The following is a 23,411-nucleotide window of genomic DNA, read 5'->3' on the forward strand; positions in this document are numbered from 1 at the left end:
CGAGCTGGCCCGCCCTCCCCACCGTGTCCCTGCCCCCAAGCCGGCCCTGGACTTACCATCGAGTTGAGGTTCAGCGGGGACCCCGAAGACTGTGTGAAGAGGCCGGCGACGGACGGCAGGGCCCGACGCTTGGGCGACACGCTGGAGCTCAGGCTGGGGGTCCCGGCTGCCGCCCGCTTCCTCCTGCCCCGCTTACGGCTGTCTGGCCCATGGCCTTGGCCGCTGTCCCCACGGGCGCCCACAGGCAAAGGGCTGGGTTTGCCAGGAGGTGACTGTTTGGCGCCACCGCCAGCCGAGATGGTAAAGACGATCCTCCTCTTGGCCTCGCCCTCGGGGTCTGAGACGCCAGCCTCGGAGGGAAGGTCCCCTTTGTTGGCCTCGGGCAGCGGGCCCTGGGCAGCGCTGCTGAGCCGCGGGCTGGCGCAGAGCGGATGGGCAGGGGAGGCCGCACCGGAGCCGCGGGACTGCGGGAGCAGGGGCGGGAGCTGCGGGGCGGAGCTACAGGACCCCATGCCGGCGAACAGGCTTCCTGAGCTCGAGACCTCGTCCAAGGCGCCGGGCTCGGCTCCGGGAGCGAGGGGGGCCGGGCTGCCTGCCAGCACCCCGCTGACGGTCCCGGAGCCCGTGTAGAAGCCTGCCAGGAAGAATGGGCTCTGTCAGGGGCGGACGCCGCTGCCTCGGGAGCTGCCGGTCACAAAGCTTTGCGCCCGGGAACCCACCCTCCATGGGGTTCCACCAAGCATGGGAGACAAGCACCCGTGAGCTGGGCATGGCTGGGCTGGGCCAGGCCGGGGGCTCCCGAGCAGGCACTTCTGGATGCGTGAGGACCCCTGGTGCTGGAACCCGACAACTCCAAGTGGGCCTGGGCACCCCCCTCCCCCAGAGGCTCCCTAAGCCGCAAGAAGCCCTACTGAGGTCCCTGTCTCCTGCACAGACCCGGGCCTCCCTACCCCAGAGGAAGGGCTGCTGGACACGAGAGGCGGCCCTGCCCTCCCTGCCTTAACACAGGTGGCGGCAAACTGGCGACCGGCCCCCAGGGCTGGTGTCACTGGCACACCCACCACCCCCAGGGCCGAGTGGCTGGGACAGAACCCCCCCTGCCGCAGAGGCGCCGTGCGCCACCTGGCCCTGTGTGCAGTCTGCGGAGGCCTCTGCCAGCAACCATCAGGGGTCTCTAAAGGGGACTCAGAGCCCAGATGGAGAGCAGGCTGCTCCCCCAGGACATCACCAGCCAGGTGGGGCTCGCGACCAGCCCCGGGTGACCTCCAGGAGGAAAGGGCAGCATGCCTCAGGCCAGAGGCTCCTGATGTGAGCCAAGGTCCAGCCTAACCCCAGGGCACAGGGGCTGATCCGTGGCCAGGAGGAGATGGGCCTGCTCAGAGCCCAGCCTGCCAGATCTGGGGGCATCCCCTCCACCCAGCCTGCCCCGGCTCTCCTCCTTCCAGCAGCAGCAGCAGGGGCTGGGGCGGGCTGGGCCCTGGGGGCAGGGCTGGAGGCAGGACCCAGGTGCAGGAGAAGCCGTCTGACCTGTAGGAGCTGGAGCGAGGCTTTTGCTTCCACCGCCGTGGGCATTAGCGCCCATCTGCTTTTCAAGTGTGGACGAGGACTCTCGGGTCTGCGACACAGGGCTGGGGGTGCTTCTCTGTGGAGAAAAAGTCCACACTGTCAGATGAGCCAGGGCTGGAGACTAAGGGCAGGGAGGGAGTCCCCGACATGAGCCAGAGGATGTGCCAAGAGCGTGAGGCAGGGAGAACGGCAGGAATGTGGGAGCCGGCGCACAGAAGGGCAAGCGACCTGCGCGGGGTTTGAGTTCTGCAGGCAGCCGTCAGAGGGTTCTGACAAGGGGAGGGGCAGGTATCTGTTCCAAAGGACTGTTCTGCTAACAGCAAATGTCAGGCTGGGGACAAGGGGAGCAGGGACAGCAACTGTGATCCAAACTGTGATTCCACTCCTGTGTGGAACGGGACGGAGACACGGAGCCACACAACATCCGTACACAAACGTTCACATCACCGTGACTCGTAACAGCCACAGGTGGGAACAACACGTCTGCCCGCAGGAGAGCAGATAAACACGACACGGTCTATGCACGTGGGGGAGTGTCCCCGGCCACCAGCAGGAGTCAAGCGCCACCACGTGCGGCCCCAGGGACGGCCTCCCGAGCCCATGACGCGCAGGGTTGGAACCAGACACAGAAGGCCACGCAGGGTGTGAGTCCATGCGTGTGACACAATCTGTGGACAGGTGTCAGCTGCACAACTTGGTGAACTAACTAAAGGCCGCTAGAAGGGGCACGTCAGCCGAGCGGACGCAACGCGAATCACGTCCGCACTCACACAGAGCCCAGCCCGCGTCACGCAGGACGGAGCCCCCACGGGGGCCCACGTGTGAGTCAGGACGAGGGGGGTGGGGCTTCATTCTTCTACCGAAATTGGAGTTCAATTCCGTCTCCACCCAGACATACCACCCTCCACAAAAAAATCGGGAGATGAAAATGGAAAACGGTACTGCATTCTGGGGCTGTCTCGGGGGTCGCGGTACGCCCCCCACTCATCAGCAGGCCAGTCAACAGGGAAAAAGCCCGCCGAGACCCCCTCTTCGCCTACACAGCACACCGCGGAGCCCAAGGGCCCGGGCCAGTCACCCGGGGACAACAGCGCCCCCGGCCGGCGCGCACTCACCACCTTCTCGGCGCGGCTGGGCAGCACCACGCTGGCCAGGGGGATGCTGACGGGCAGTTTGCTGGGCTGCACGGTGCTGAGCGGGATGCTGACGGGCAGGCTGGTGATGGCCTCCCCGCTGCTGGCGTAGGCGCGCTCCTTCACACCCTGCACACACACCACCAGCCCGGCCTCGCTCCTGCTGGCCACCAGCGCCACCCGAAGACCATGGGGACGTCCCCACCCCCCCACCCTCGTCCCCAGCACAGGAGGAGGTCCCTTGTCCCGAGACACCCTCCTCCTAAAGTCCCAGGGACCCGCCCCCTTCCTTCCCCACAGACTCTCCAGTCTCCCTCCCGCCTCTACGGACAACAGCCCCCCACGGGGGCTCGGCTGTGGCACCGTGTCCCAGGCTCATCCCAAGCCCCCCGCCTAGAGGGCCTCTCCTAACAGCCGAGCTCGACACCCCCCACGCACCCTCCACGACACGGGTCCTGCGCTCACCTTCTCGCTGCCCCTCTCCCCTGTCATCTGTAAGGCCGCGGGGGACGACGGTCGCGGGTCCTGAGGGCTCAGCTTGATACCGTTGGCGATGCCAGGGCTCTGGTATGGAAGGCCGTTCTCCTTGGCGTGCTCCGCTCTGGAACGAGACACAGCCCTGGTTCCTCCTCTGGGGGTGCCCGCAGCCTCGGGTCTGCATCTAGAGCCTGTGGCCAGGCTCAGCGCACACCCGGGGGGCTCTCCCAGACCGCCGAGTGCCGGCTCACCAGACCCCAGGGTGGCCCCGGCCCCAGAGTGGACTCACCGTGGGTGCAGCTCGCCGGCTGCAGGCTTGCCGCCGGCCGCATGGTCCTGGCTCAGGTGCCGCCTGAGCACCAGCTTGGCCGGGGAGAGCCGGGTGTAGTCGGGCAAGGCCAGGCCCGCCATCTTCTCGAGCCGCGGCCGGCCACCGTGGCTGGGAGTACAGGGCACGACGTCCTGGTCCAGCGGGGAGGCCAGGTACTGGGGCGTGTTCTGCTTGGACGGGGGCCGGCTCAGCGCACCACACACCTCGTAGCCGGCCGCGTGGCCGTTCATGGAGAGCTCCGGGCTGGCGCTGCTCAAGTGCGGCAGCGAGAACTTGGGGCCGTCCAGGTCGAGGTGCAGACGGCCGGGCTCAGCCTCCAGCTCCCGGCCCAGGGCGCCCTTCCCACGCAGGTGTGCGGACAGGCCGTCGTCGGGCGGCACGCACGACTTCAGCTGCAGGAGCTCCTGCCGCCGCTGGCTCTTCTCCAGCTCCACGATGCTGATCTGCCGGGCGGGGAGAGGCTCAGGCCTGCGGCTCGGCCCAGGGCCTGAGGCCCGGCCGGACGCACCACACCCGGCCCCCCAGCCAACGCAGACGGACGCAGCCCCGGAGCGCCTGTGAGGACGCAGACCGGCTTTGGGGGTGATGCGGAGGCCAACTGCCCGGCACAGGGCAGGAAGCTCCGGGGCCACCGGACAGAACACCTGGTGTCCAGGGAGTTCCGCGGATGTACGCTTGGGGGACGAGAACGGGGAGCTGTGACCCTGTCTGTGCTGAAGGACCCCACGTATAAACCGGCCGCGAGAAACTGTGGCTCTGGGCTTCCCTCCCCCCGCGCGGGGCACCGGGGATTTTCTCTGGTTTCTCTGCTTCGTGGTTCACCCTCACGAACGTGCCATCACTCCACAGAGGGGTCAGCAGCCTAACGGCCACTCACGCACAAGAGCGCAGCAGAGAGGCCTGTCTGGGCCAACGGGGTCGGCAAACCTCTGTGCCGGGCTCCCCTGAGTCACGGCCCTTCAGAGGGCGGGTGGCCTGGACCCCGGGACCTCACACCACTCACAGACCCACTTTGGGGAGCAGGTCTTTAAGAAACATCCTTAACCGGAGTCTTCTGTGCGGAACAATTCATTGCGACGTCGTTTTGTAACAAAACAACACTTGGAAGACCCCGAGGGCTGGTGACCAGGAGAGCCTCCCGTGAACGGTGAAGCCACGCTGGGGAGACGCCAGCCCAAGGGGGGCCACAGCCTTGCAAAAAAGGTGCCGCCGATGCCCACGCTGCACACCACGCTATGGTCCTGTGGTCATCGGAAGGCTACACACCCAGCCAGCCAACTCGGAAACCAGGACCGGAGACAGACCGCCCATTTCTCCTTCCCTCCTGCCCTGCTTCCCGCCGGACCCTGATACACAAGCCACCCTTCTCGGCAGAGGGGCCAGCTCCTGAGATCTCCTGCACAAACACCAGCCTCCTCACGGCGGCTTCACGGGTGACTCACTAAGGGGCTCTGGCGAGATGCTGGGTTTCCGAGGAGCCTGAGACGCCTTGGAGCAAGCAGGACCCCTCGGCTGCCAAGCCCTCTGCTCCCCTTCGAGGGCCAGACACATCCAGACACTCCAGGCTGCTTCCCAATACCACGACAGACGGCCTGGCCCGGGAGCAGGACAGCCCAGCAGAGGCGGCCGGCAGCACCGCCCCGGGAGTGCAGGGCCCTCCGCGGCGCTCGCCCCCACCTGTAGCTCCAGACAGTGCCTCTGCTTCTCGGAGATCTGGGTCCTCAGGGCCTGCTTCTCCTTCAGCAGGTTCTCCAGGGACAGCGTGGACCAGTCCAGCTTCAGCTCCTCACACCGAGCCTTGAGCTGTGGGGATGAGGAGGCCACAGTTGTGAGTCCCGGCCGGGCAGACCCTTCTGCGGAGCACGCACCGCTGTTGGGGGGGGCACCTGTCCGCCCGGCAGAGGGCAGAGCCTGGGCTCTGAAAGGAGACCCAGCCGATGTCTGGGCAGGTGTCTCTGAACACCTGTGTATCCGGCAAGGGAACCTGCTAAAAGAAGGCCGGCTGGGAGGCAGCCCAGAGTAGAAACTGGGCCTCCCCGGTCAGCACGGAGCAAGGCAAGGGTGCCCCCAGGATGGGACAGGAAGGCTCCATCAGAAGTGATGCTCCCACACGCCCAGCAAGCGTGCCCTAGTCTCCAGGGCAGTGAGGTCCCAGGAGATGTGCCCCCGGCCCTAGGGCTCGTCAAAGAGACCAGCATGGGGCTGCAGGAGTGCCAGAAGGATATCAAAGTCTGAGCACCTGGAGAGCTTCATCGAGTGAAAGCGTATGAGCCTTTGGAAGGGCCGTGGGCCCTGCGAGCTCCGGGGGCTCCGAGAGCCCAGGAAAGGAGGGCACTGGAGATGCAGGCGGGCCGGTGGCCGGGGTCCTGAAGCGGCCCGTGCAGACTAGGGGGTTATGGCAAACTGGTCCTGGAGAAGGATGCCTGGACCCTCTCTGTCCCGGTGCCCCGGCCCGCCGCCCCCGCCGCCCCCGCGCCGCGCCGCGCCCCCACCAGCCGCAGGCTCTGCGTCCTCAGCTCCCCGTTGTCCTTCTGCAGCTGCTCCGTCTGCTCCCGCAGCTGCTGGTTGTGGGCCGAGATCTCCTTCTGCGCCTGGATCAGGTCGTTGTAGGTCAGCGCCTTCACTCCCAGCTGCGGACACATGACAGCAGAGGTGGGCTCTCCGGCCGGAGTGTGCAGCGGCAGGCTGAGGGCAGGGCACGGGGCTGGGGGCCGTCTGGGGGGCAGGAAGGGGCGGGCTGGGCTGGTGGCCGATGGCGGTCGCAGAGAGGACCTATGGTGGCCCAGAGAAGGGACAAGGACGACCCCAGGGCATGAGCCCGCAGCAGCAGGGCTCCACGCCCTCTGTCAGCAGACGCGGGAAGTCCAAACACCGGGAAGGAACCCCCTGCACCCACATCCCGCCCCAGGGGGCCCAGCGGCGGGCATAGTCCCAGCAGCCCACCTCGTCCAGCTTCTGCTGGAAGAGCCTCTTGATCTCCTCCTTCTGGGCCTGGCAGTGGCCAAATAGCTGCTGCGCGGCGCCCAGCAAGCGGGCGTTCTTCTCCTGGGGGACGCAGCAAGGTGACGGCAAGGCCCTGTCCCCGCCACGTCCCCTCCCACAACGGGCCAGACGTGCCCCAACCCAGAAGGCTGATGACCCTCAGCAGAGACCCCCACGGCCTCTCTGGAACCAGCAGGGACAGTGCACGGGCCCTTGAAGGGACCGCCGCTTCTCCTAGGGCCAAGGCACCTTCTGGGGGCCAGCAGGTAAGGGGCACAGGGCAGGGCTCACCTTCTCCTGGTCCAGCAGCTGCTGCAGGCTAGCCTTATACTGGGCGGTCTTGGTGTAGGCCAAGAACTGCAAGTACTGAATCTTGAAGGACTCTGCAAGGGTCAAGTATGCAGCTTAGCACACACACGAGCCCCCGCGTCCGGCAGCGGGGAGGAGGGCCGCCCTTCAGAAAGCCATCGCGGCGGCTGCCGCCCCCAGTGTCTCACCGCCCACCATCACGCCGGGGCCTTCGGTCCCCACCTGGGCGCCCCTCACAGCTCCTGCCTGTGCCGCCCCATGTCTTTTGCCCTCCGACACCACGTGGGTGCCCGTTTGCTTAGGGCAGCGCAGGTTACTGATGTTGAACTGAGAAAACCGGCAGCTCCCAAAAGGTGTAAAAGGGTTTCTTTCACCCGCTTTTCAGAGAGAAGCAGCTGCTTGGTCTCTCCCAGCAGCGGGAGTCTGCGCCTCGGCTCCGCGACACTGGGCACCAAGCTCACCCGACACAGCCCTCCCCACCCAACGCGGCCGACATGGGGTGGGGCTGGGTGGTTCTCTGGGGGCGTCCCACGTGCTAGGGAGATCACGCCAGCCCTGAGCCCGTATGACTCTGGTCTGGGGCCGGCAGCCCTCCCCCGACCCCCGCAGGCCCGAGGGGTCCGTGGGCAGCTCACCTAGCAGCTTCTGCAGTGCGGGCGGGGTGGGAGCCAGCAGCAGCTGGTCGGGGGGGTGCCGCTGCACGCTGGGAGGTAGCTGGTAAAACGGGCTATGAGGTGACTTGTACGCGTCTGTAGGACACAGTGAGGCCACGTGTCAGCGGCAGGCCGGTGCGCCTGGGGCCTTCCACCGGTCTGCTCCAGGGAACCGGCCAGCTTGCCCACACCGAGACTGAACGGGGGACCAGACACCGCGTCGCAGCGCTTTGAGAAGTGGAGCCAAAGCCCCGTGGGATCCAAGAGGTCCCTGTGAGCCATGTCCCCTGTGTGCGGTCTGTCATCGGAGCCCAGGATGGGAAGCCAGGGGAGCCCAGAGCCCGGGGCTAGGATGATGGGGAGGCCCCACCGGGGTGCGTTCTCAGGGAGCCCACCCCAGGGCACACGGCCATGAGGATGCCGTGACCCTAGCAGGGTCCGGAAAGCCGGCACCAGCCACACGGCACACGACGCCGTCACGGAGGCCTCTGCCCCTCTCACCGCCTCAGCGGACCGGAGAGGGACCCCACTCGCCGCACCAAGGCAGAGAGCCAAGGGGGCGCCGGCACTGGCCGACAGCATGCCCCAGGGGTCCGCCCACAGCTGGCTCACCCTGCGGCGAGGGCGCTGCCGTCTGCGGCGTGGCCTGGGCGTGCAGGAGGTCCAGTGCGGTTTGGCTCTTCTTGGGCTTACGCTCGGGGTTCGCAGTGCTCATCTTCTTGGGGCGCCCGCGCTTCCGGCCGGCCATCTTCCGCCCCTTCTTGTTGAGCTTCTTTTTCCGGGCCTTGGAGGGGGACGGCTTTTTGATGGTGGTTGCCCCAGCTTTTTCTTCCTCGGCCCCCGAATCCTGGCAGATGGGGGCAGGGCCGTCAGGGGAGCACTGGCGGGCCCATCGGGCCCCGTGAGCCCTCCCTCCGCGGGCGCGGGGCGCACACTCACCGTCGGGGCGTCCGCAGGCGCGGCAGCCTTGCTCTCAGGCCCCTTGGTGGGAGTGGTTGTGGCGCTCTTGCTTTCCCGCTGTTGCCGCCGCCGAGCTGCCTCTTGCTCCTCCTGGAAGGCAAGTGTGGCTGCGTCTGCAGCGGGGCCGGCTCGGGGCGGCCGCCAGCCCAAGCGCTGCCCGCCTCCACACACCCAAGGACAGAGGCGCCCGACGGCATGCGCGGGCACGCGCCCCCCAGGGCTCCGTCAGAAAGCAGGTGGCCTTCCAACTGTGCCCCCTCCGAGGCCGGGGGCTCTCCTGTTTGGATACTTATCCGAGTCCCCAGATAGAAAAACTCGTGCCCAGACAGCACTGACTCTGGAGGCAGATGAACAGCGGCCACAAGGGCACGGGAGGGACGTGGGCACAAGGATCCTGGCTCCCCTCCGACGGCAGCTCGGAACGGTCCGGCACGGAGATCCGCCCCCGCCCTGACGGCCCCTCCCAGCCAGCACACCCCCACCAGCGGCGCACACACAACAGGAAGGGGAACAGAAAACATACACTTACCCTGAGTTTTGGATTTTTCAGACTAGAAAAATAGTTTTCAAGCTGAAAACACAAAAAGAGAAGACAAGGCAAAGTCTCATGAGAAGCCAGTCCCAAGCCCCGGGGTGAGCGCGACAGCCTGGGCAGACCCCGCACCTGGCAGAGCGCGGCGGGGCACCTCCCGGGTGGGCGGCTAGTAGGGCACCTGCTGGGCTCAGGGCTCCCCCCGTGTGGGCCTTGCAGGCCCCGTACCGCCGTCCCACAGGGGCAGCCACACGACAGGCCTGGCAGGGCACCGGGGGCCTCGGGCTCCAAGGCAGAGCCGCTGTTCCACGAGGCCTCGTGGACAAGGTCTGGCCCCCACGAGGGCTGAGGACAAAGGTGAGACAGACCAGGGTCTCCAGCCTCCCGACCCACTTCCACCCGTACTGAGGGCCGGCTGGCCAGGCCCCCGACCCCGGCCCCACGGGGCACTCACTATGGTGCGGTCGATGGTGTGCAGATAGTAGGAGACCGGCTTCCCCGTCCAGGACACTGAGCCCTTCAGGGGCGAGAGCTCTACGACCCGCATGATGGTGCCGATGTCTGCGCACAAGGGGTGACAGTTAGGGCCCCTCCTGCGCCTGGGGTGAGCGGGTGGGCCCTCGGTGCATCTCCCTCTGGTCCGGAGTGACCCCGGTGAGGCAGGAAGGGGCAGAGCCTTTCCCAAGCGCCCACCAGGGGCAGCTGGCTGCCAGCACGCGGCGAGCGAGGGAGGCTGCAGGGCCACGCTGGGGGCTTGTCCGAGGAGAAGACAAGCGTGGGCAGGCGCCGTCGGAGGCACTTGCAGGTGACTGCGAACAGTGTGGGCCAGGAGCTCCCGCCAGGCCCCCAGGAGGCCCAAGACCCCGAGGCCTGTGCAGCCCGACCCAGGAGCTTTCTGCCACCGGTCCGTCCTGAGCAGGGACAGGGCAGCCACTGCCTGCTCAGGCCAGTCACAACAGGAACTCAAAGGGCTTTGCACACCTGCCCCCTGAGTTCCCCACAGAGCCACTCTCCCCGCCAGGGACACAGGGCCGTGTCGGGGAATGCCTAAGGCCGTCAGGACTGGGGGGCTCGTGGCACCGAGGGGGTGTGGCCGGGGCAGCTGCTGACGCCCCCGTCCCCCCAGGACTGGACGCCCACACCGACACAGATGCTTAAAGCCACATATATTGACTCAGCAATGCAAGCTTCTTACCGCTCAAGTTTCTGCTGTTTATTCTAAAGTTCAGAGGTGCGAAGGGCTTCGAGGACACGATTCTGCCACCTGCAACACAAGACTAGTCACCACGGCTCGTGGGGTGGCCGCAGGGCACAGCCGCAGCAAGGGCGGGGACAGCAGCACCCCCGAGTCCTGTCCGCGCTCTACAAGTTGAAGCAAAGGCAGGAGGCGCCTTCCCCGTGGAAGTCTGTCCCACGAGCGGATCGTGTGGACGACAGTGCTCTGGGCACAGCGGACACCAGCTGCTAGGACATGCGCCCCTCCGCGGGCTCCGTCCCTGCGCACATGAGTTCAGTCACAGCCGAGGCTGAGTGGCCAAGGCAAACCCTGAACTCCCACCACCGGGCCGCCCGGCGAGGGGGCAGGCAGCCCGCAGTGGCTCCGCGTGCTGAGTTCGACGGAGAGAGAGACACGCAGAGGAACCCACAGGCACACGCACGCTCTCGGAAGCTTCTGGGTGTGAGGGAGAAAGAGCCAAATGGAAAAGTCAAAGCAAACACTAATGTCACACTGAAGTTGGAAGAGTACGTCCGAGCCCATTTCCACGCGGGCACACAGTCACGTGTGCCCGCCGCAGCACGTCCCGCACCAGGACCACCGGCCACCCAGCCCACGTCCTGAGAACCAAGCCCGGTGGGAGCAGGCCACGACAAACCCAGCGCTGGGCCAGGCGCAAGGCCGGGGCAGCCAGGGTCAGAGACCGCGGGGCCCTATCAAAGGTCTCAGCAGACGGAGGCTGAACAGCCCCGCGGGGTGCCTGGAACCCGGAGGGCCTCTGAAGAGCGCAGTACCGAGTGAACTGCATCCCGGGCCCCCGGGGGGCTCCCGCGAGGAACACAGCACCCTGCGCGGCCCACACGGCAAGGGAGCTGGGCGGGGCCCGAGGGTGTGTCGCTCCAGGATCACGGGTCAGGTGCCTGGGGACCGCAGGGCTCCGCGGGCTGTCTGGGCCCCATCAGATCCCCCAAGCCCACCCACAGGACACCACAAGGGAGGAACGAGAGCCGCGACACCCCATGAGACAACAAGCCCGGACGTCCGGCGGGGGTCGTCAACAAACGCAGAGGAGCTCTGCTCCCACGAAAGCCCATCTGGCCCCTTGCCCAGGACGAAACTGCCAGAGGGAGGCTCCTGGGCAGACAGCAGGACAGTGACAGGTGGAGGGGCCTCCGCTCTCTCCTGGGGGAGGCGCACAGCCCCTAAAAAATGACGGGGAGCATCCAGGCCTCGCGCACACGCTCCCCGCACACAGGCCACGCAGCTGGCAGGGCTGAGGGCAGCAGACGGCGGCCTGCGCAGGTGCGGGTCGGCCCTCCACTTCCCCGAAACGTCTCGTAATGGGACGTGTGGGGACCCATCCCATCCCTCTCCCATAGGAACGGGAATGTGCAGGGCGCTTGGCCCTCCTCAGAACTAGAGCCCGAAGCAGCTGGGAGGGGCAGGGAAGGCGGCATGTGCAGGGTCTCCTGAGTTGGGAGCGCCCAGGTCACATTCAGGCCACCTCGGAATCTGGAAAACCAGCAGCGGCTTCAGCAGCTGTGTTACAAGCTACAAGGATCAGCCAAGGATGAGGACACGTCCTGAGGCTTCCCGTCCAGACCCGGGAAGGGTAGTGCTGCCCACAGGGCCCAGGCGAGGGACGCCCACACTGAGGCCACAGCCCACAGCCCACTCCTCCCACAGGGCAGCCACACTGGGGGCCGAGGAGCCCAGTCGTGTTCATGCCAGGAGGGCCTTGAGAAGGATGGGCACCTGAGGCCAGAGCTCTAACGAGGACAGTAGCACCCACTGCTACGACCCAGGGCCTGGCCGCCCTAAACCCGGGCACGTGTGAGGAGGGGAGCCCGTGGGCTCTGGGCCGTTGGCTGGAGGACTCGGCCCGCAAGCAGTGGGCTCCTCTTGATCCTGAAACACAGTGGGCCACGACCAAGGGCTTTGGATTCAGTGTGTCCCCAAGCTCAGCTAGACAGAGGCCCCACACTGTTCCAAGACTGTCTCCGCATGGGGAGAAAATGAAAAAACAGCCAGAACCTTGACTCTCGGCTCAGTGAGGACACATGCCAGAGGCATAGCTGACAACCGGGTGACAAGGCCCTCATCCACGGGAGAGTGACGGGAGGCCCCAATGTGGCCCAGCCCGTGTGCCCCAGACAGCGCCCAGGGTGGCCCACACCCAGAGGAAGCTGCTGGTGTTTGTCTTTCCTCCAGGAGCTCAGACACGGAGCACATGAACAGTGCCTGCACTGACCGGGCCTCAATCGGTGCTCACGTGACGCTGTCTCCCTCCCACCTCCTCAGAAGCTTCTAGACTGGATGGTCTTCTCTGCCTGACATTCCAAGTACACAGAGGCTCCCGGCACAGCACAGGGAAAGGTGACACCTGACCTGCGCTGCCTAAGCCAGAGCTGGAGGGAGCTCCTCCCGTGGCCAGCGTCGGCAGGGCAGCTGCGGGCGCGGGGCCCACGTACCCCTGGCGCAGAGGGCTTGTCGGTGCGCCACCCTCAGGTGCACCCCGGGCCGTGGGAGGAGCCAGGGAGCAGAGGGCTCCCCCGGAGGGAATCCAGCCGGGAGGCTGCCCCCCAGCACGATGGCCTCCGGTCTCTGCTTGCCAAGATTCAGAAAAATTTCCCCTAGAAGGTTCGGGCCAGATAGAGTAGAGGACCTCACACCACACGTGCACCCACACAATTCCCAATCTGGAAGCCTCCACGAGCACAAAGAAAATGCAGCCCTGCGGTGCCTGGGGGCTCAGTGGTTGGGCGTCTGCCTTCGGCTCAGGCCATGATCTCGGGGTCTTGGGATCAAGCCCTACATTGGGCTCCCTGCTCGGCAGGAAGCCTGCTTCTCCCTCCCTCTCTGCTCTGCTTGTGTGCTCTCTCTCGCTAGCTCTTTCTGTCAAATAAATAAAAAGTCCTGAAATTCTTTAAAATAAAGAAAACGCAACCCCACCTACACGCCAACCAACTCGAGCTAGAGCACAGGCCGTCGAGACCGAGGCACGCACGGCAAGGGGCCCTTCCCCCTCCCCACCCGGGACGGGAAGGCAGACGAGGGCAACCGGGGCCCAAACACAGGGAAAACCCAGAGAGCTGAAGAGGCCTGTCGGGACGAGCCCCGTGGCCTCACTGCCCCCGGGTTGGGGTCACAGGTCGAGCCCGAACTTCAGACCCTCAGTGAGTAACCCTGTAGCATGAGCCCGCACCGAGAAGTCACTTGTTGCCTCCAGGACACGTGAGCGCGGCCGCACAGTGTGTAGCCGCTGGCAAGCCGGGCCCCCTCCCCAAGGCCCCCGGGCCCACGGGCTCCATCCGCCCGGGGGAGGCCCGGTCGGCCCCACCATGTCTGCCGGGCCCAGAGGCACCGGCCGCGGAGCCCGCACGTGGGGGCGGTCAGCACGGACCCGGCCGTGCCCGCGGTCCCAGCCAGCTCCACAGACGGACGGAGCGGGCCCCGGGCGCCGCCAGCACACAGGGACCGCGACAGGGCAGGGTTGCGGGGAGAGTGCGTTACCTTCCTTCATGTTGGCAAACCGCTCCTTCAGCTGGTGATCCACCTCAGGACCAAAGGCAAAGTTATTCACAAATATAACACTGCAAAACAATGTTCCAGTTGAGTGAGGCCGAGGCTCCGGCGCGCCGCCTACCGCCTCCACCGCCTCCACCGCCGGCTCCCCCAGCCCGGGACGGGACCCGCGGCCCGCAGGGCGCAGAGGATGAGCATGCTGGCCGGTGGGGGGGCGGTCCCTGCCGGCCCCCGGGACGCCCCCGGGGTGGGAATGCGGACTGCACACGCGTCACCTGGGGACGGAGACGTGAGGACACCCGGGCAGGCGGGCACACGGACAGCATCCGGAGGCATTTGGAAGGAGGTGCCCGAGGACCGGCGGGACCAGAGGCAGAGTCCTCCTCCGCCTGCCCGCATGCTCTGGCACCGGACCACCGGGCCCTGGTCCGAACACGCCAGCCGGGGCGGCCGGGGATGCTGCCGCCTCACACTGCATGTGCAGAGACGCACCCCTGCCCGCCGCCTGGCCCAGCTCGTGCCCGCTCCAGGCCCTCTCTGAACGGCCACGAGCCGCCGAGCGCCGGCTCACGTCCAGCCCCGCAGGTGAAGCAGCTCCCGACTCAGCTGCGCCGGGCGGCTCTCCTCCCCCACGGAAGTGCCTCCAGACAGAATCTAAGCCGGGGCAGACGGACGTTTAGTTCCGCTCTTGGAAGGGACAGAAGACACACTGGGCTGATTCCAGCCGTCCCCTCGCTGCTTGTTTGGAGTCTCGACAGATTAAAATCAAGATGCCTGGGAGCAGTCAGAGCAACCAGGTACCAGAACAGTCGCGGAAGACCCAAGAACAGACACCGGGTGCCAACGGGCAGAGCGGCAGGGAAGAAACCGTACAGACGCGGAGCAAGCCCAGTGCGCTCTCCCTGAGCCCCGCGCAGAAAAGACAAGGACGAGAGCCGTTAGGCTGGGGCCCAGGCGTCCTTGGGAGCCGCGGGACAGAGCCCTGACAAGACAGCCAGGGAGAACAAGCTCTCACGGGGCGCGCGTCTGGTCTGTCCTAGTCCCTAATTGGGGATGGAGCCTGGGAAGGCAGGACGTGAGCCAGCAAAGACCCTGGCGACAGCTCTGAGGGAAGAAGGGTGCCCTGAAGGCAGTCACTCCCTCCCATCCCCTGCACAAGAAGTCAGAAGCAGGGACGCATGTCCCCAACAAGAAAGGGGCAGGGAGGGGAGGGGATACCCCTGCCAGGAAGCAGAGCACGTGGGGGGACCTCAAGGGGCCACTCTCCCATCACTGAGGCCTGTTCCCATTCTGCCTGCAGTACGAGGGGCCGACAAGGCCCGGGGGACAGCGCCCTCCCCGTGACCACAACAGGGGACACCTCGGCCCAGACGCTGCTGGCCGGCGCCCAGCACTGGAGAGCCCCCAGGCCCCCATAGATGGGGGTGCCCACGGAGTCAGCATAAGTCTCTCAGGAAGAGGGGAAGACCCGGCCAGGAGGGGAGAGCAGAGCAGACCCCTCCGATGAGAACTTCTCACGGGGCAGCCACAAAGGGAGGCCTCCTGGAAAGAGCGGCACCCAGCTTCTACCAGCCCCCAGGACTCAGACAGGGGGGGGGGGGACTCTGGGGCAACAGGCAGTATGTGCCTGAAGGAAAGACACGGAGAGGCCAGACGGCAGAGTCTCCCAACACAGTGGGCCACCATCAGCAAGGCTGCCTCGTCCCCAGGAAGATGGCTCTGGGTGTGCAATGCCCCTTGGGTCCTGGGCTCCCAGCAGGCTCCAGCTGACTTCCGCGCCCCAGCCCGAGGCCCGGGGCAGGGCTAGAGGGAGTGTACGGGCAAAACCACAGCAGCCCAGCCGTGGGGGACAGGACGCCGTTTCGCAGCGGGTGCAGAGAAGCCCGGCCCTGCGCCCAGCTCAGGGAGGTGTGGACACAGCAAGAGTCCGCGCGCTGAGCACAGGGCCGAGATGGTAGGGAAGGGCCCTTCCTGACGGGCAGCCCAGGGACTGGCACGTGCAGCCCTTGAGCCACACCTGGCCCTGCCCTGGGGTCCTGGGTCCAGCCCCCAGACCACCTGCTCGGCTGCAGGCAGGGGCAGGGAGAGAAGGAGCTCCGCCAGCCATGCACCCTCCCCAGGGGGCACTCGCCCGGCCGGGCCCTACCTTGTGTTGGCAATCCGCTCTCTCCACTCTTCTGAGAGGAAGTCGCCTCTTTCCAGCTGAAAGGAAGAGAACAGGGGAGAGGCTGACTCGGGAGGCCTCGGCCGGCTTCGCGCCCCGCCCGCCGCGCACAGAACAGGAGATGAGCGCAGTCACTGATGAGGAGGATCTGGGGCCAGGGCAGCGGCGGCTCAGGGAGGGTCCAGCCCCAGCAGAGGACGCACCATGGAGCCACACAGAGCCAGCTGGGGACGCAGCCACACGGGGTTCCCAGCGTGCCGGCAGCTCTGGACAGGAGTGGGCTGGCCGGCCGGGGCTACCACAGGGAACAGGAGGCACCTATGCACCGAGCGACACCAGGGCAGAGCTCTCTGCATGGCGTGGCCCAGCACACTAACACGGGGCCTCCAGGAGCCTGCGGACCGAGGTGCCCCAAGCTGGGGCATTCAGCAAACCTACATGCCTGGTGTTATCGTTCTTCAAAACACGACCGCACTGCACCTCCGCGTACGCCCAGAAGCCAGACCGTGTGTCCCTGCAAAGCCTGCACCTGCCCGGTCGCGGCGGCCGGATTCAGAAGAGCAGACGACAGAGACGCCCATCAGCGCATCCCCCACGCGCAGGAGCAACCACCGGCCGCAGACAGGAGCTAGAAGCCCACGCACGGCCCCAGAGATGGACCCCAAGCCCATAAAGCACAGGCAGGGAACCAGACACAGAAGGCCACACGGGGTGTGAGTCCACACGTGTGACACGTCCAGACCAGGCTTCTCCATGGATGGGAACGGGAGCTCGTGGGGGCTGGGGCCCAGGGGAGGGTGGGGCCGATGACTGGCCTCACCTGCACCCTTATGCGTGCCGCAAGGTGACCCGGAACCCCCACTTCCCTCACGAAGACAGCAGGAGTCCCACAGGGCACTCGGCCTGCTGTCGCTCAGAAACGGACAGAAGACCCTGAGCAGAGACGACCCAGTCTCCAGTGAGCGCCGCTGATCCAGGGCAGAGGCCGGTCCACCCAAGCATGCTCGGGCATTGTGGGGGGCTGCCCACACCCCAGCTGTCCCAACTCTGAATCCTCTCCCGCCTGTGGAACTTCCTAAATCTGCCACACTCCTGAGAACAGTCCTGCCAGGCCCCGGGAGTGACTCGAGTCTGCAGCGCACGTGAGAGAGAGCTCGCACGGACAGCCGGAGCCCGCCCTCCCCACCGGCCGCTCGCGGGTCTGGCCCTCCGCGACGTCTGGAACTGGACTGCGGGCTCCGGCCAGCCTCGCTGCTGGGGTCTCTGGTCCCTGAACTGTCCGTGCGGACGCGAGGCTCAGGCTGAGCACCAGTTCCCCGCCCCGAGTCGGCAGATGGGCCCGCGAGACCGACCCCGCGGAGAACCCGGCGCTGGGTCTCTGCCAGCCCCCGGAGACCACAGCACACACGCACGGTGCTGTCTCGTTTGGGGGTAACTAAGCGTGTCCTGTGGGACACCCCGGGAGAGGGCTCTGGAAGCTCCTGCCTGGTGGTCCCCACCCCCAACCGTGAGCTCATTTTGCTTTCTGTCCTCTGTCCTCTGTCCAAACCATGGCCCTGGGGACAACCGCCTGCTGGGCCCTGGGGTCCTCCCGGTACATCCCTGCACCTGGGCCTGGGACAGACACAGATGCCTTCAGGCACTTCTCCAGGCAGCCTCCCTCTCCTTGGCGGCTCCCTGTCCAGGCCACGCAGCTCAGGCCGGAGCAGCACTGCTGGGTTGAGGCCAGAGAATGGCCGCTGGCTCGGGCTCTGGTCACCCGGCCCTACCGTGGCTCTGCTCTGGGCAGAGGCAGGCTGTGAGCCTCAGAAGAAGGGCGCCGGCTGCAGTGGCTGTGCCGTTGGGAAGGTGTGTGTGGCCTTCCTGTGCCCCTGCCCTGGGACCCCGTGAATGGCCCCAGGGTCAGGCAGACCTCCACGTGTGACGGAATGGGAAGACACAGAGAAGGTCCTGGGCACGCACTGGCGCAGAGGGTGTCGGAGCCCATGACCACCCCTGGTGTAGACCCCAGGCCGGCAGGCAGGTGCCTGGGCCCCTCAGCCCCACAGCTCGCCCCAGACATGCTCCTGGAGGCCGTGCACATCCCCGCACCAAGCACACGTGCGCTCGTCGCGGGAAAAGTGTACAGCGTCTGAGCATGAAGAGACCGAGGTCTGCCCCAGCCAGAGTCGGGGGGCAACGGGCAGGCCCCGGCATTCAGCGCACCCACCCAGCAGTAGCCCCAAGTCCACAGATGCAGCATGGCTCGGCCGAACCACCAGGCCCTGTCTCCTGGCAGCACCAGCCTGCCGGTGATCCAACCCAGCCCAAGACCAAAGGGGAGGTGGGCCAGCACGTCTGAGATGCAGGGGGCCCTAGCGGACATGGCCCAGCCACCCCAAGGGTCACACGTGCACCATCGTGACATCGACAAAGCTGGAGGGGTGGCAGGTGCCCAGGGGGAGTCCCCGTGCACGTCCTGGAGAGAGAGGCCCGAGTGCAGGAAGCACCTCTGCACAGGCCGGTCTGCGGACACCCTCCCTGCCGTGGCACCTCCACGAGGCCACAGCGGCCCCAGGTGACACACTCTCGATGCCTGCAACCTGCTGCGGGCCAAGCCCACTGCCAGGTGCCCACAGCGTACGGGGCTCATTGTGAACAGCCCGACTACTGTGTTAAGGGGCCTCTGGGGGCCTGGACGTCCGCCTGGGCAGGGTGCTGGACAGAGCGTCTCCCAGGTGGAGGGGGCACCCTTCACCCCGCAGGCAGAAGCCAAGGGAAGGAGGGCACGGGGGCTCTGACGGGAGGAGGCACGTGGTGGCAGGGAGGGCGGCAGGGAGGGCCTGGCGCCCGGCACCATGGGGCTGCAGGACAGGGAGGCGGGGCTGAGGCTGGTAGGTGGAGCCTCGGGGGGACCTCTGCGGAGGCGGGAGGGGACAGAGGAGGCGGTGGCCACACGGGAAGCCTTGGCCGCAGAAGCAGGCTGTGGGGCTTGGAGAAGCCATGGAGCTATTTTTAGACCCCGTTGGCTGCCGTCTCTTGGGTTCTTGATCAACAGAGCAGGACTGTCCGTCCGCCAACGGGACGCCTGGTCAAAGCCACAGAACGTGGCTGGGAAGGCCTCCCAGACCCGGGACACGAGTGTCCGCCAAACGTGGGCGCAGGGCCGGCGCTGCAGGACGCCCTCTGGAAAGAGACAACACACAGCAGAGGCTCGGCCAGCTTCCTCCACACACCCACGGCCAAAGTCGTGCCCGCGTGTCCTCTGAGCTGAATTCCTCTTGCAGCCACCCCGCAGGGGCCGCGGCAGGGCCAGCGAACGCTCTGCCCCACGCCGGACCGAGGAATGAGGGGGCCCCTCCTGTCCGCCCGCGTGCCAACCACTGACCCTGTACCGAGCCAAGAGAGGGAAGGAGGCGGCGGGAGGAGAAGCAGCCGGCAGCGGGCAGCCGGCAGCGGCCCAGCCTGGCCCCGCCCTGGCCCCCGCCCCCAGGAGCCGCCCGAGGCTGCGAGCGGGCCGCGCTGACCGCACTGGGGGCCGCTCCTCAGGATGCGGCGCCCTCACCAGGAACGAGAAGCCCTTGAAGACGCAAAATCCCACGTCTCGGGAAGTCCGCCCAGGGCTGCGGTCTGCAGAGACGCAGGAAGAAGCTCCTGCAAATGGAAGCCCACTGGACTTCTGCAGGCTCGGCCCAAATGGCTGACCCCGGGAGCCGCAGGTGCGGGGCACAGAGTTCCAGAAGAAACGGCACCAGGACGCAGGGAAGCGAAGCCGGGCCCCACCATGCCTGCGCACGTCCTGGCCCCGGAAACGCAGAACAGAAGCAGAGGGCGCGCCTCCACCCCCACAGGGCCAGCACCCCGCACCCGAGAATGTCACAGGGAAGGAGAGCTCCCGGCCGGGACCCCTGGGGGACGCCGACGCAAGCACTCCCCACAACGCAGGTGTGGAGCGGAAATCCCGCACCTTGTGAAAACCACCCATGCCACGACCGGGCAGGACCCCCAGCCACGGAGGACCCCTGCGCTCGCCACACCGGCAGGGATGCGCCAACACACTCGGGAAAGGCATTTAACAGACGCCAACGCCATGCACGGTGAGGATCCCCAGCTCAGCAGAACGAAGGGAAACGTGTCTGCTCGGTCCGGAACGCCCACGAAACACCTGCCACACGTCCCCTCCGTGATGGGAAAGTCACCGCTTTCCAGGAAGCTCGGGAACAGGCCATGGTGGCCCTCGCTAGCGTCCTGGCCATACCAATGTTACAGCGGCTTGTGCAACAGACAGGAGAAATAACACACACGCAGACCGGGAAGGAGACGTGACACCACCTCTGTTCGCAGATGACGGATCGTCTACGCAGAAAATCTGAATGAATTCAGAAAAGCACACGTGGAGCTGATAAGCCACGACAACACCACTCTGAGGCAGGGGCGGCGTCGTATGTGAACACACGGCAGAAGCCAACTGCCTTCCTACAAACCAGCAACTGACGCGCGGATTTGAAGTTAAAGCCGGTGTTGTTCATACACGCACCAAGACAGACAGACAAACAGACTTCTAGGTAACGCTAACAAAACGTGTGCGAGAGCTGCAGGAGGCAGACTACAAAAGCCTGGCGACCGACGTCGGTGAGGGAGGGCAGGCTGCGTCGGAGGCAGGAAGACGTGACCCTGTCCGGACGTGAGCTGTCCCCACACGCGGGCACAGACTCTGGCCAGCCACCCCCTGCCCTGCCCTCTTAGGTGGACCCACGGCTTATCTGGGGACGGGAAAGCCCCCGAGTCGGCGACAGGGCATGGAAGGAGAGCCAGGCCAGAAGACAGGTGGGTGGACTTGCTACAGAGCCACAGCAGCGGGGACGGCACGGACGGACAGACAGAGCCACGGCAGCGGGGACGGCACGGACCGACAGACCGAGCCACGGCAGCGGGGACGGCACGGACGGCAGACAGAGCCACGGCAGCGGGGACGGCACGGACTGACAGACCGAGCCACAGCAGCGGGGACGGCACGGACGGACAGACAGAGCCACGGCAGCGGGGACGGCACGGACCGACAGACCGAGCCACGGCAGCGGGGACGGCACGGACGGCAGACAGAGCCACGGCAGCGGGGACGGCACGGACGGACAGACAGAGCCACGGCAGCGGGGACGGCACGGACGGCAGACAGAGCCACGGCAGCGGGGACGGCACGGACGGCAGCCGTGTGCGAGGGCGGAGCCTGCAAGCTCCGGCTGAAACCGCGGGGCTCCACATGCAGAAGGAAAGGACCCAGGTGCCAACGTCGGCCTCACGGCCCTGCTCATAAAACAGCCACGGGAAAACACCAAGGAGCAAGCGCGAGACCTCGGCTCTGGCGGCGACTCTGGAACACCACAGTGCGGGACGACCGCGGAAGGAGAAGCCATCAGGCTGGCCTGAGGAAGGGGAAACCTCCCCTCCCCCTTCTCCCCACACCCCAACCGAGCTCCAGCCCGTGGTCCCGTGACACGACCAGGACACCGGTCTCAGCACAGCAGCCAACGCAGCGGACGGCGTGCTCTGGGCTGGGACGGAGAGGGCAAGACGTGAACACTCGCAAGAGACGCCGGGAGGGAGAGCGACGGGGCCGGCCGCGGAGCCCAGCGCAGGCTCGGGGTCTGGGCGCGCGCATTGGACCCGGGATGGGAGGAGGCGGAGTTAAAGGTCTGGTTGGGACACAGTCTGTCCACGGTGTCCCCGCAGTGGCCACGTGGCTGCAGGCTACAGGGCGGCAGTGTGTCCACAGTGGAAGAGGGAGCAAGGGACGAGCCCGGGCCCACACACGTGTTTCAGGGTGTGACGCAGGAGCCCTGGACAGGGGCAGACAGAGGCCGGGGCTCTAGAACCCTGGCCAGCCAAAAAACGTGGGGCTCACAAGCCTGGGGCAAGCCACGGAGGCCAAGGTGCAGGAGTGGCCCGGGGAGCTGGGGGCGTGCGGCCCGGCCCCGAGCCTTGCCAGCAGGACGGGCTCACCAGCGGGGTCACGTGCTGCCAGGAAGGCAGCGGAGAGGACGCCACGGAGCCAGCCAGTGGGCCAGGGAAGAGGCCTTCTTGTCCACACCCTGCCGCCCAGACCCACACCATGGCCGTGACACACACGTGCACGGCACCACGGAGGGCTCCCTGAGACCCGCCGGGTGCCCGGGGACACGATGCCCGCGACTGCCTTCACGCGGCTGAGGGCTGCAGGAGAGGGGCCACCTGCCGCCCGTTCTCAGAGCGCCCGGGGCAGGAGCAGTGGCAGCCCCCAAGAAGGACCGGAGAGGGCCGAGGAGGAGGGCCCTCGTGAGGCCGGGCGGCCCTCCCCCAGCACCACACGCCAGGCAAGGACAGGCAGGGCAGAGCGGCGGGTCAGGGGAGGAGGAGGCGCAGGAACGGAGCTGGACCGTTAGCCGCGGGGGCCCGGGGCGGTGGCACTCACTGTGTATTCTGCATGCTTTTTTCCATACCATTTCATCCACTTCCTGAACTCTCGGTCCATGGTCTGCAAGGGAAGGATGCGACAGCCCGTCAGCCGCTGCCCACCGCCCCTCCTCCCTGCCTCCCCCAGGACAAGCTGGGACCGCCCCTCCGCCGGCCCAGAGCCCAGTCCCTCTGAGAAGCAGCCTGGGTGACTCTGGGGGCCGCAGGAGAGGACAGACCGCAGGACCTGTGGAGTCCACCACATGTGCGGGCCACACACTCAAGAGGCGTTTCTGGACACGCACCTACGCCGCAAACCCCACTGACCCCACCCCAGGTGGACACGGGCACCTAGGGGATGCCTGCTGACCCGGGGTGCATCTGGAGGAGACGGGCCCAGCCTGGGGTAGACAAGGCTGTGGCCCTTGCTGGCGGCACACGCACTGGGGCCAGATGTGCGGGCAGAGACTAAGCAGCCCCTCGGAACGCCCACGTCCTACTGTCCTCCCCTCCTTACACCCTGTGGGTCACGGCAAAGGTTGGGGAGGAAAGAGGCGAGCACACACACCCGCAGGCACTCACCTCCGCGTACTTGGCTGGGATGTCCGCTTTCTCCACGCCGTAGTGATGCTTACAGTTGGTGGCTGCGGCGACCTGTAGCACGACCTGGCCCACTCCTTCAGAGGGAGGGAGGGACAGTCAGACACGGGCCCTGGGACAGAGGCGCCGCCCACCCAGCGCCGAGGCCCAGGCCACACAGGTGCTGGCCACAGGGGTGAAGAAGCAGAGGACAACGGCTCTCCGAGGAGGTGTGAGCGCCCCCAAGGTCACCAGGATACGCCACTGACCCAGGCCGTGAGCCGGGGCCGTGCTAGGGTACGGCCGTCTGGCCTACACTGCCTCCTACAGACAGCACAGCAGGGCTCCCGCGAGGGGAATCCGTGCTGTGTCTCCCTCTGGAAGGTGCCCGTCACCGCCACAGCACGGTACAGCCGGCCCATCTGAAACCACCGAGAACACCCACCGCACTCGGCGTCGACAGGGCCTGATGCGCAGCGGGAGCCGCAGGAGCAGCCCCCGCACACCCCAAGCCCAGCTGGGCAGCGCGTGGCACGCAGACGTCACGTGCGCCCGGAAGCCTGGCCCACAGTCCCC

At 66.8% G+C, this 23,411-nt stretch overlaps 1 protein-coding gene across 4 annotated transcripts in view; it reads right to left on the reverse strand.

The window, feature by feature from the left end:
• Positions 1–23,411, reverse strand: part of DOT1L (DOT1 like histone lysine methyltransferase) — a 59,820-nt gene that overhangs the window by 9,632 nt on the left and 26,777 nt on the right. For 3 of the 4 annotated variants that reach the window (XM_044254617.1, XM_044254618.1, XM_044254616.1), the window contains exons 6-24: positions 22,839–22,933; positions 22,276–22,338; positions 15,831–15,886; positions 13,673–13,752; positions 10,139–10,207; positions 9,398–9,504; positions 8,941–8,982; positions 8,391–8,501; positions 8,064–8,298; positions 7,434–7,547; positions 6,781–6,872; positions 6,451–6,552; positions 6,000–6,137; positions 5,185–5,310; positions 3,466–3,950; positions 3,165–3,300; positions 2,682–2,828; positions 1,528–1,642; positions 57–634 (exon numbers count right to left, since the gene is read on the reverse strand). In XM_044254617.1, coding sequence (XP_044110552.1) covers positions 57–634; positions 1,528–1,642; positions 2,682–2,828; positions 3,165–3,300; positions 3,466–3,950; positions 5,185–5,310; positions 6,000–6,137; positions 6,451–6,552; positions 6,781–6,872; positions 7,434–7,547; positions 8,064–8,298; positions 8,391–8,501; positions 8,941–8,982; positions 9,398–9,504; positions 10,139–10,207; positions 13,673–13,752; positions 15,831–15,886; positions 22,276–22,338; positions 22,839–22,933 — 2,891 coding nt within the window. Of the gene's footprint in view, positions 1–56; positions 635–1,527; positions 1,643–2,681; positions 2,829–3,164; positions 3,301–3,465; positions 3,951–5,184; positions 5,311–5,999; positions 6,138–6,450; positions 6,553–6,780; positions 6,873–7,433; positions 7,548–8,063; positions 8,299–8,390; positions 8,502–8,940; positions 8,983–9,397; positions 9,505–10,138; positions 10,208–13,672; positions 13,753–15,830; positions 15,887–22,275; positions 22,339–22,838; positions 22,934–23,411 lie in introns of those variants that run through there. The other variant, XM_044254619.1, reaches the window with a different exon arrangement.

Source organism: Neovison vison, chromosome 6 (assembly GCF_020171115.1).
Source record: "Neovison vison isolate M4711 chromosome 6, ASM_NN_V1, whole genome shotgun sequence".
In the NCBI taxonomy this organism is placed as follows: domain Eukaryota; kingdom Metazoa; phylum Chordata; class Mammalia; order Carnivora; family Mustelidae; genus Neogale; species Neogale vison.